At 38.0% G+C, this 12,230-nt stretch overlaps 1 protein-coding gene across 1 annotated transcript in view; it reads left to right on the forward strand.

Moving 5' to 3' along the window:
* LOC134673238 (neural cell adhesion molecule 2-like) overlaps positions 1 to 12,230 on the forward strand; it is a 448,161-nt gene that overhangs the window by 101,640 nt on the left and 334,291 nt on the right. The window contains exon 2 of the mRNA XM_063531190.1: positions 5,149 to 5,331. Within this exon, the coding sequence (XP_063387260.1) occupies positions 5,253 to 5,331 (79 nt within the window). The 5' untranslated portion in view covers positions 5,149 to 5,252. The remainder of the gene's footprint in view (positions 1 to 5,148; positions 5,332 to 12,230) is intronic.

Raw genomic sequence — 12,230 nt, forward strand, 5'->3', positions numbered from 1 at the left:
ACAGTCAGCAGCAGAAGTTGCTAAGCTGGCGAGGTGTTCAAAATGATCTTGACTCTTGACGCGACTTTATTGTTAACAGAATACGAGAGTGGCAAGGTATTTTGAACACCTCGCCCGCTTAGTAACTTCTGCTGCTGACGGCATAGGTAACAATAAATGATTACTTAATTTTCTTAGGGTCACCCCACACTAGCGTCGATCGAGCTTCTTCAGCGTCGACGACGCACCGTTGGCGCAACTGCGCAACAACGCCATTTTCCACAGCGCTGAATAGATGCCGAAGCTTAAAAGACGCTAGTGTGGGGTGGATGTATAACAAAATTACCGTAATACCACCAACTAATAGTCGAAAAGCCCAATAGTTCATAGTACAGACAGAAACACACTTTTCCCGGTAGGTAGCTAATTTTAACAAACATTACCTGTTTCTAAGTATAAATTAATATCAAAGTTACCTAAAATTAATACGGCGACCCCAACGGCCGGGTGGATAATTTACCCTCCACTTCAAAGACGGCCATCTTGATTTTCACCGTATTATTTTTTTAAGAATTATTTCCGTTTCATTAATTCACTTCGCAAAATTTACGCGTGAGGGCATTTGGGTTGGAATTCCTAATGACAGAAGAAATGTCTGTTGTCTTTGGATCAAGCAAAATGGCGATTTGGTAATTATTTGTTTGTATTATAGATTTTTATTATATTATATTTAAGTTAGTTTGTAAGGTATGTATGTATATGGGCCTTAGTTGCCTGAAAATAAATGCTATGATTGGTTGATTAATGACCGCATAGTACTCGTACGAAGCTTTAATAGGACAGTTAAGTACTTTCTTTGTAGGTATCTACCGACAATGGTACCATCGCCCACACTGTTAACTGTATAATCTGTACATCGGTGGAACTCATGCCTATGTACAGGAGTGTTGCTGTTTTTACTAGAAGCCAATAACTAAGTACCTAACAAAATATCGACTAGAACTCGTACATACCGAAAAACAATCCAACAGGCGGATTAATAAAAGCCCTTGTAGCTAACGTGCGGCGTAAACACGCAATATCTTATCTTTCAACTGTGCTGTTACATAACGAACTTTAGAACTATCAGAATAAGGTTCATTTTAAAACAATAAATAGTAGAGGCTGGAAAAAAATGGTTTCCGTTTTAGAATCGGGTGATTCCAATTTTGAAAGTTAGGTGCGCCTTCGTGTTCGGTCTGGACGTTCCGGCTTATTGCACTGGGTATTTACAATGTTGTTGTTTTACTGGTCCAGATGGTTATATCAGTTTTTTATGCCATTTGAACAATAAATTGAGTCCAAAACGTTCTCTAAACGGACTTTCCTTTAACAGAATAATAGTTACCGATTTGGGTGCCTAAACTACAGTCGTATAGGTAGGTACTTTATTTTGACTTTCATCAAGTTTTTAAGAAGTAACTTAGTAAAGGGGCCCACTGATTAACAGTCCGCCGGACGGTATCGGCCTGTCAGAACAAAATTTTGACAGTTCCAAACAACGACTGACAGGGCCCCCTAAGACATGCCCAGGTGGTCGCGATCCTCAGCAATGAGGGAACGAGAAAGAAGAAGTTTTGGAGCTGAAAGGACCAGAAAATACAGCAAAGAAAAAACTCTAATAAAGTAGACTGATGATCTGATCGCAAGTCGGCATATCGCAGAAAATTTAAAAAATCATATTTCATACACAGTATGTGCCGAAAAACTCATTTACGCTTTAAAAAGGGATTTCCCAGTTTAAATTTGTTGCACAAGGTTGCTTTGACCTAGTTTGGCGATCGAATTTGGGCCGGCTAAAAAGTGTTTTAGCCATGGAACAAGCGAAGCAATATAATTTTAAGGACGGTTATTCCATACGTTTACGCTGGAATTAAAAAAATATAGCTTCATAACGGTCAATATTTCTACCATCATCGAACTATGTGGAAACGACATAAGAATTTCTTCAAAATTTTCCATTTCGAGATTACACTTCATCCTCTATATATCTTTAATCCCGTATGTTCCCGAACGTTCCAGAATCAATTCGCATAATTCCGGTATCAAACAGCCAACCGACGCGAATTTCCAAATTTCAATTTTCGAACGTGTAGGGTGCCGCGGTGTTGTATGAACGGCGGTTCGTGCTCGAGTTCCAATTTCGAAATTTGCCAAACGTTATCTTGGGTTTCGTATTTTCGTTGGCAACTGGTGACTTGGCAAATTGTGACGCATTTCACTTACTAGTTGGTTGGATGTGACGTTGTTATCGGCGTGTAACTGGTTGGATAGGACAGCTTTCTGGTTTGAATTTCAACGTTTAGGAATTAGGTGACGTTTCGTCAATTCATTTGGTTTTTGTTTTTAATATTTTGTTGGTTCGTTATATTCGTAAGTACTCAAAATCATAACGGCAAAAAATAAATAATGATATCAGACGTAAAAAAAGCTTGGGACTTAACTTCAAGTTTAGAACTATGTAATGTACCTACATATTATATATTTGATACGTTAGTTAAATCATGCGTTTTTTAAACTCGCGGACACCAGAGGGCCTACCGCAAACACCAAAATTCGCAAATTGCGTGTAACTTTTGATAGCCCTCTCGCGCTCGAGAGGAGGCCTGTGCCCAGCAGTGGGACGTATATAGGCTGAGATGATGATGATGATGATGATGAGCAACTTTCTCTGTCACTCTAATTTACGCCTTAATTGGAGTAAGAGGCCCTTATTTTGCGTTCGCGGTAGGCCCTCTGGTTTCCATTGGTGAGCTGTGGCAAAAAGCGGTTAATTAAAACCAAAAATATTACTTTGCTAATCCGCGAAAAGAAAAAAATGAAAAAAAAGCGGTTATATTTTTTAATATTATAGGTACTAAATTATATAAAAAGTAACGTTCTCTCCACTGCCTTAAAATATATCCCTTGCTTTGAAAACGTTCAAGTATAGCAGGGAAGAAGCATGTCGAAGAAATACTGTTAGAACTGTCAGGGACATAAACTTTCTTGACTTACGCAGTTAAACTGCGACTGTTCTTTCTTCGGCGCGAGTTACTCTTTCTTATCGTCTCAGTTACGTTATATTTATGTTTATGACTGCAATATGGACAAAACTTGAGAGCTGTTGTAATCTTTATTTCAAATAAATTATAACCTTGACGAAACTACATAACTATAGGGGAAAGATTAGTATATTAATTTTAGTATAGGTAATTTTAGTGTAGTGTATCCGAGGCACACGCCACCGTTTTAAGTCGACCGCCAGGTGGCTTGGGTTCGACGACGGTGCCGCCCTTCCACACATCGATTGAAACCACTTTTCTACCCTACCCACATATGTATTACCTAACCCTTTGCCTATGTACTTATGATTGTTTTAATGTAATAAATTTTTGTTGATCTCCTTAGTATAGGTACTAAAATAAAACTACAACAAATTATGAATAACAGCAACACAACAAACTGGCCCGCAGTTTGTCAGAAGAAAAACTGGACAAATAGGATTTATTTCGCCTTAGTTTTAAACTGGCTTCAACTTTGTTTGAAGAAACGTCAAGTTCGACACTGAATTTCCGATTGATTTCGTATTTTTAGCCAATTTTTTGACGTATCTTAAAGTTCGAATCAGTATGGCTGCTGCTCGACGGAACGTTGACGCAACTGCGCAGGGACGACATTTTGCATAGCGCTGCTGACTAGACACCGACGCTCGGGAGACGCTAGTTGAGGTGGCCTTAAATTTCAGCTAGAACCAGGGCTGCCAGTACATAAATCTCGATTATACGATCCAGTGCCCGCAATTATACGAAATTCGATTGCATAATACGAGTACGAAATAAAAAAAAACGATTAATATTAAATCGATTTTTTTATAAACTGGAGAATTTCGATTTTCGCGGTAAGCCCCAAATTGCGGGGATCTTTCTCTTTTACTCCAATGAAGGCGTAATAAGAGTGACAGAGAACGATGCCCGCATTTTGCGAATAGATTTTTTGCTATAGCCCACGTTGACGTGTATTTTTAAGTAGTTGCCGTTCCATTAAATCGTATAAACAGTATTGGCACACTGTTTTTTAAAGCATAGTAGTTTGACATCGGTGTTTTTATTCGTATCCAATTATACCGATTGATCAGCTATACGTGATGGATACGAAAAAAAATTGATTATACGAATTTCGTATCCAATTCTACGATCTGGCAGCCCTGGCTAGAACAACTACCTATGGTTGCGTCCTAGGTATCGCTGGAGCGATGAGGTCGTGAAAGATTTGAACGAGCTCGGTGCCGTCGATTGGACAGAAAAGGCGCTAGACACATAATATAAGCATGGCGTCCCTTAGTGTCAGAGGCCAAGATACACTTCGGGTCGCTGCGCCACGGCAGTAAAAGTAAATAAGGACAACAACTATTTGAACCACAAAAAAACGCCCGACCACATTACGCTCGTTTTTAAAATAACTTGTCCAGTAGCGAAAAGTGTGAAAAAACATTATCATTGTCTCGCTCGGTAATAGTCTGTCATAACCCAGCACTTAATGAATCATTCCAGAGTTCAGCGTTAATAGTCAATAAATTATAGTCGTTAACAACCAGGTCTGAAAGGTGTGGGCTTTAGTGTTCTAGTGAATTATTGGGACTATTAAATGTTTCGTTTTTAGGGTATCACTCCCACTTTTATAGGTTATTAGCGCTGACAATTTTATGATTCGTGTTTGATCTTAAGACGTACTCTCGTATTGTAAACAGGTTAGGAATTTGATCTGATTTATTATAGATACATATTACAGGCAGACCAAGAAAAGTCTTCAGAGATTTTGATAGCCCACGCAGTGCAAATGTTATTTATACGACAAACTTGTATGACATCATGTCGTTTAAATAACTCTTGCACTGCGTGGACTATCAAAATCACTGCAGACTTCTTTTGATCTAACTCTATGATCTGCCAGTATCACAAGTGACTGTAATAATGAGTCGACACTAGAATGCTACTATAGCTACTCCTCTGGCGCAGCGACCCAAAGTATGTCTTGGCCTCCAACACGACTGCTCGCCACTGATCCCGGTCCTGTGCTGTTTCTCGCCAGAATGCTTCTCGTATTCCATTTTCAAATTCTCAAACTAACTCCACTTTCCTATTGTTTCAGATGCGAGCAACGGGAATTCAAAATAAACAGCGCGTTTGATAATGTTCGCCTGATCCGATGTGTCGGACTGTGTTGGTGTAGTGAGTGATGTGATCAGTGATGTGATGGTGGCCATTATGCTGCCGGCGCTGCGGGTGCTGGCTCTGGCGGCCTTCGGGGTGGCGTACGCCAATCTAAATAATGGTAAGTGTAGAAAATAGTTTCCAGTTCACAGAACAATGGTGCTTCGGAGTATCGGGAGAGGTGCGCGGAGCCGTAGACAACACGTAGACGCTCTTAATGTAAAAGGGCCTACACATTACCAGTTTGCTGGACGATGTCAGCCTTTCAGTTAAACGCAAAAGGTGACAGTTCCGAATAACTGACAGGCTGATATCGTCCGGCGAACTGGTAATCTGTGGGCCCCTTAAAGGATACATCGAGCAAATGCTGCCCTTGTCCATGTCATGGCTCCTCTACACGATGGGCCAACGCCGGCCACTCCAAGGGACGCATTTATGCGTTAGAGAGAGCAAGTGATATTGCTATCTCATTCCACCGCATGGCTGCGTCCCTTAGAGTGCCCGGCGCTGGCCCATCGTGTAGAGGAGCTATCATGGGACTCATGCAAAGCTAGTACCCGCGAGGATGTAAGGGCTATTGAGATATTTAAAATGTACTAGGCTATAATATTGGGGGAAAGTCATGGACTGAATAGGTACCTTGGCAATTGAATAAAAACCTGGCCGTGTAGCCAAGATGCCAATCGCTTACGCTCCGTAGCGATCGAAACGCAACGGTCACTGTCACACTAATAAGGAAGAGCGATAAAGAGACATAATGCTTTTCGTTGTCGAAGCGATAGCGATTGTAACCTTGGCTAGACCGGCTGGACCTTAAAAAACAAGAAACAGAGATATTGATGCAAAGTTATTCATAAATTAAGTATGAGTTAGAACTCAATACACACGACATGACGCATGACTACTTCGAAATTCACCCCCAAATGAGTTTAATTAAGAATAAACAAGTAAGCCAACATTACATGCAATATTCAGTACATAATTTACTACTGTAAAATATTCACTCAAAAGGCTGTATAAGAGATATTTATACATTATATAATGATAATATATTCCTGTCAGGATGTGTACCTATGCTATTTAATAATTAATCTGTATTAAATTTTACCACAACAGAGAAATACGAAGTTGGAAATTAAATCAATGTATTTATAATTACAGTAATTATGCTTTGAATACCCTGAAGCTATCTAAAATTATGTTTGTTTATTTACATTGTATTTAACAACGATTGAACATTACAAACATATTCTAGATTATTTACGTAGGTATGCCATATTTACACTGTATACTCAAAATATAAATTTCGCGACGTGGATAATGTAGTATTTTACAGTATTGCATGGTTTGCATTGATGAGCTGAATACTTTTATAAGATAAATAAATAGATAATGGAAACCTCTATACTAATGTAGATACTAATGTAGATATCCATTTGAATGTTATATAACTTATATACAAAATCGTCACTCACACGCCAATATTATTAGGACAAGCGCACCAAATATATAAATCTAAGTTTAGGTACCTAATTGTTTGTATTAGAAGTACGTATACTCTAAACAAGTTCAAAAGTGTGTAAAATGACGCTATAACCCTATCAATTACTATAAGCATTTTTGTCATCCACAAAGTTAAAAGGCTAAGCTCGAAAACCAAGTAGGTACAAAAGGCGAAAGACCTCATATAAGAACTACAATCTAGGCTTCAAATATAAAGGGAATTATTTTTTCCTCAAGCCACCCACAAACCGAAAAGACAATATGCAGTTTAGATTTATCAGAAAAAAGTTCAAAATACAAATTGAAGGTCTCTCAACTTCAAAAAACTCATTACCAGTCCGCCGGACGGTATCGGCCTGTCAGTTAGATCAAAATTTTGACAGTTCCTAACAACTGACAGGCCGATACCGTCCGGCGGACTTTTAATCAGTGGGCCCCTTTAAAGAGGTCTTTTTAAATAGGGCTGGGAGCGGATAGAGATAAGTTCAAGTGGTTCTCTGCAAACGGCCACAAGGCCCTTGCCGACATAACTCCGGCCTCCCCATTCCAAGCATGTTCAAATGCAAATTTCCGTATTAGTGTTTCAACGCTTTATACACCGAGTCGCGATGGCCCGCGAGGGACGCGAATCAGAGCCACGCTAAATTTGCAAAAAACGGCGTAAGCGTCGTGCTACATGAAGATGCAAAGTATACAATTTTCTATCTTAGTACACTGTTATAAGGCGAAAATTGTATACTTATTTTAGAACGGTCTTACGTACTTAAGACTATTACTTTCAAAGAGATGAGCTATGCTAAACAGCAGCGCAATGACGTTATTTTTAAAACCTTAGGGTGTTATTTGGGATTTCTTGAACATGCTGCGAATGGAGAAACTCAGGGATTTTATTACAGATTTAAAAAAATAATGCATTTTGTACTGAGCAGTTGCCTGCCAACGAAATTACAATTTTAAAAATAGATCGGTGGTAGATTTTGCTCGTGAAGTGGACAGTTCGAATTCCGTTTGAGGTGGCAATAAATTTTTAATTTTCTTTATTTTAAGGATGCGATTTTGTGATGATTTATTATTATAGTACCTAATATCTGATACAATTTTGATCCCGCACACTGTCTAGGTTTAAAACTTAAATTAGAATCTGCAAGAAAACCCGATTTGAACACTTCGTCTCCATTTCAAAGAAAACAGTGATCACCACTTATCACTAGATGGAGCACATCAGTTGACTTGCGTTTCATAATTCATCCTAGCCGCGAAAATGTTCAGTGGCTTTAGAGCATCACACCTATAAGACCTATGAAGGAGAGAACACATAATATATGCACCATTTAAACCTCTTGTTTGTGTATGAAGATTAGGATCCTGAAATAAGTTTTTAGTTTATTTCTTTTGAAAAACTAAATTTTTTTCTCTAGATACAGTATAACGGAGGTTAGAACCAACAATTTTTGACCAACACATAAATGACAACGTGTGTATAGTAGTGTGTAAGACTTATGTATGGGGTGTGTGATACTGTCTACGTGCTTAATGATTAATGATAATATCTGTTATTTTAAAACACCTGTAGCATATATTATATACATTTAAAAAAAATAGAAAATACTTGTAAATTAGTATTTTCCACCGCTCTTTTGTGTCCCGATTTTAGCAGTATTTAATTTATTCTTCAAAAACGGTTGAAGTTACACAAGACTGTCAATACACAATAAACTCATCATAAAATTTTCTACTACACTTAGTTTCGTAGCATGTTAATTTGGATACGGAATCTAGTAGGAGGTACATCCGCCATTTGAAGAGTACAAGCGTTATCGAAAAACTATAAAACAAAACCTTTTCATTCTAAAATCGCCTTCGCGAAGCTACGAAACTTTGCAAATCCGCGTATTAAAAGCCAAGTGACGAACTCACTAAAAGAGGTTATCTCCTCTTCGACTAAACTTCAAAATTCAATCTTAATTCTCCACCAAATAAGGTTTGTTTTCAAAGAACCGCCTGAATACAAATGGCCGATTGTCAAAAGCCAACCAAGTGGCATCCAGATTTTATGGTAGACTGTCTCCCATAAACCGGTCCATTGGTGTTTATAGACAACTTTGTGCCCTGATAATACGTCGTTAAAGTCTATTTTACATTGGCAAATGATTTTTGGACATTTCCATGTGTAATGAGTCACAAAACATCGGTTTAGTGAATTTTCCGTGTTCATTGTAGCCTTTATGGCATAAGAGTTGATACTGTTTGTTAATTGCTTGAATTTTCCATGAAATTGGTGCGCGGTTAAAACAGTTTTATCGTTTGCGATATATAAATATGGTACGTTTTCAAAACGAATACAGTTATTGGGTTAAATAATTACCTAAGCTCGGATAGTTTGTTCAGTAAACTATTTCTATTTATTGTGCCATTTATTTAATATATTTCTCACAATGAAAAAGTAATAGAACCGCCCACAATCTTTCTGCTTTGCCTTAAGGTTACCTAGTAGAGAATGCCTTTTGGCATTATAGCCGCCTTTTGAACGATAAGTTTTTCTTTTATGCAATAAATATAAAATACACTGAAACAAAGAAAAAAAATGTTATATTGTTATCGTTATAATGAAAATACTAAATAGATATTACATTCATATCTCGAATACCTACCTAGTGATTAACAACCCTGCAGGCTATGTAAATATACACAGAAACATAAATAATATATTACCTTTATTTATGAAATACGCCACATTATTTATTAATAATGGTTCCATAAATGTACAGTAAAGCAACCTTCTCTTTTCATATTAAATTTATTATAAAAACTAAAAACAAGCGCACTCAGATTTCCCGCAAAACTTTTACAAAAATACTGTATGTATTTTTATTGGATACTTCACATAAAAGAACACACTTGTTTTAATTAAACTCGTATCAACACCAGCCAATTTGCGGCCAACAGGCGTTCTCAGGTGCGTCCACACCGGGCACCTTTTTTTATTATTATGAATGGGCTTACTCATGGCCACAGACTAGCCGAGGCGTAGACGTGGCCTACGATGGGTCTACCGCGAACCATAAGTTCGACGTGATGCGTCCCTGTCACACTTACGTACGAATTTACAAGTGCGACAGAGGGTAACACGTGGTTCGCGGTAGACCCTCAAGATACGATCGTATTCGTTTCGTTTGGTCTGCGTCACAATGTAATTTTTAATTTTGAACAGTACAGTCAAATGTATAAATATGAGTGCACAGATAGCTTTTATGTCAGCGAATTAGGAAATATAGGACCTATTTTTGAGTAAGTATATGGATTAGATATGTCAGTGTCAAAAGTGACGGTTTGTTTGAAGAAACGTCACATTTGACACTGACATAATTATCTTATCCATATCGTTTCTAGATCTATTACGTATCTTAAAGTTCGAATCGGGGCGTATATCTCAAATTGTTTTCTTCCATAAAAGTGTCTGCAGATGTTTTGAAGAACTTTATGAGCTCTTGTGGAACCAGAATACCTGTAGCAAATAACCGAAAACACCATTGAAATTATACAGAAAACTTTTTAAAAATGTGCCCATGAATGTGAGGCGGTGAAACGCCCGAATAATGATGCTGGTGTGGACTCACATTTAGGCAAATTTAAGCAAAAAGTATACGACGGCAAAAAACTGAATGCTAATGTAACCGCATGGAAGTGGCATTTCATACCGCACTGCGACTGCGAGCCGTTTGGGCGCGGGGAGAACCGCCTGTTCACTTAATATTTGTATTTGGTATAATACCTCTAGCGTCGAATGAAATTTTTTGGAAGTATGGTTTTTTTTTTATTGAAAATGAAATCTATTTAAGTAATAATATTACGGTAGAAACATAATCTATAATTATTTTTTATATTACGTCCAATCTACAGCATGATCCCATTTTGCTACATGAAGATATCGCGCCGTTAGACATTCACTAGATATGAAATAGTAAAGATATGTGACGTTCCACAAAAAAAGGTACCTTATGGCAGCTGGCGCTTACGCTTATTATTAACGCCGCTCCAATATTCAGTCGGGGCAATGGTACCTTTTGCCGTGGAACGTCACATATCTTTACTATATCTTATCTAGTGCATCTCTATTTCATTTCCCGAATCGCGCCGAATTATTTTAGCATGTTGCTTTAAAATGTTATATAACTTGTATTTTAATCAATATGATGATATAAAAGTGCTTGTTGCTACGCCTAACTTCAATATTGAATATTTTGACATTTGACTTTGAAAAACAACGTAACTTTGATTGTATGGGAGCGGCTTTTTGGCGCCCTGGGGGCCTACCGCGAACCACGTTCGACGTTTTGCCTCTCAGTGTGGCAACACGTCGAACGTGGTTCGCGTTAGGCCCTCTTTTCTTGTGACTATAAACACCGAAAGATTTGTAATTTTTAAAGTATGACTACATCTTAGCGTTACTATAAAAAAAATAATTAAAAAAATTACTGAGCCTTGTCAAATAAAACTTGTTTATTACAGTGCACAAGCTGGCCTACCTAAGCCCTATAAGTATGTGCTAGTGTTGGCAACATTTGTAAAAGTTTAACAGCAAAGTTAACTATACTCGCGTCAGGCACTCACTTATTTTGGAGCGTAAGTGAAAAATACGCCAAGGAGGTGTGAGCAGAAAACTAAGTGTCAGCTTTTCGGCCCGATTCGGGAAATGAACTTAGAGACTCACTAGATATGAAATAGTGAAGATATGTGACGTTCCACTGCAAAAGGTACCTTATGGCGGCTGGCGCCGCGATTCGGGAAATGAGATAGAGATTAACTAGATATGAAATAGTGAAGATATGTGACGTTCCACTGCAAAAGGTACCTTATGGCGGCTGGCGCTGCGATTCGGGAAATGAGATAGAGATTAACCAGATATGAAATAGTGAAGATATGTGACGTTCCACGGAAAAAGGTATGTTATGGCGGCTGGCGCTTACGTCACATAGCGCCGTAATAATATTGGAGCGGCGTTAATAATAGCGTAAGCGCCAACCGCCATAAGGTACCTTTACCCGTAGGACGTCACATATCTTTACTATATCGTATCTAGTTAATCTCTAATTAATTTCCCGAATCGCGCCGTAAGTGTCAGCTTTTGGCTGAGAAAGTCCACAACGTTATTGAGAAATAAAGTTGCGCTGAATAAGGAATTGTAAAGTTGAAAGTTGTTACTGTTTTTAGTGGAGGAATAAAACGGAATATTTTTATTCGCAGCTTTGTGTGGTTTTCATTTTGTGCATTTTTCAATGCTAAATGCATTTTTAGTGCTAAATTTAACTTATACTAATAATGTTTTAGTATGTTTTGAGCAGGAGGCCTATACAGACTGTAATGTCATTTCTGGTTGAAGAAATGACACTTAACAGTTGACAGATCATATGTGGCTTTACATCAGAAAAGGGTCAATTCCAATGTCAATTTATTTATTTATAAACACGTCGTACACGTCACAAATCATCAAAATAACACAATCACATCACATCATCC

This window comes from Cydia fagiglandana, chromosome 18, assembly GCF_963556715.1.
Source record: "Cydia fagiglandana chromosome 18, ilCydFagi1.1, whole genome shotgun sequence".
Taxonomy (NCBI): domain Eukaryota; kingdom Metazoa; phylum Arthropoda; class Insecta; order Lepidoptera; family Tortricidae; genus Cydia; species Cydia fagiglandana.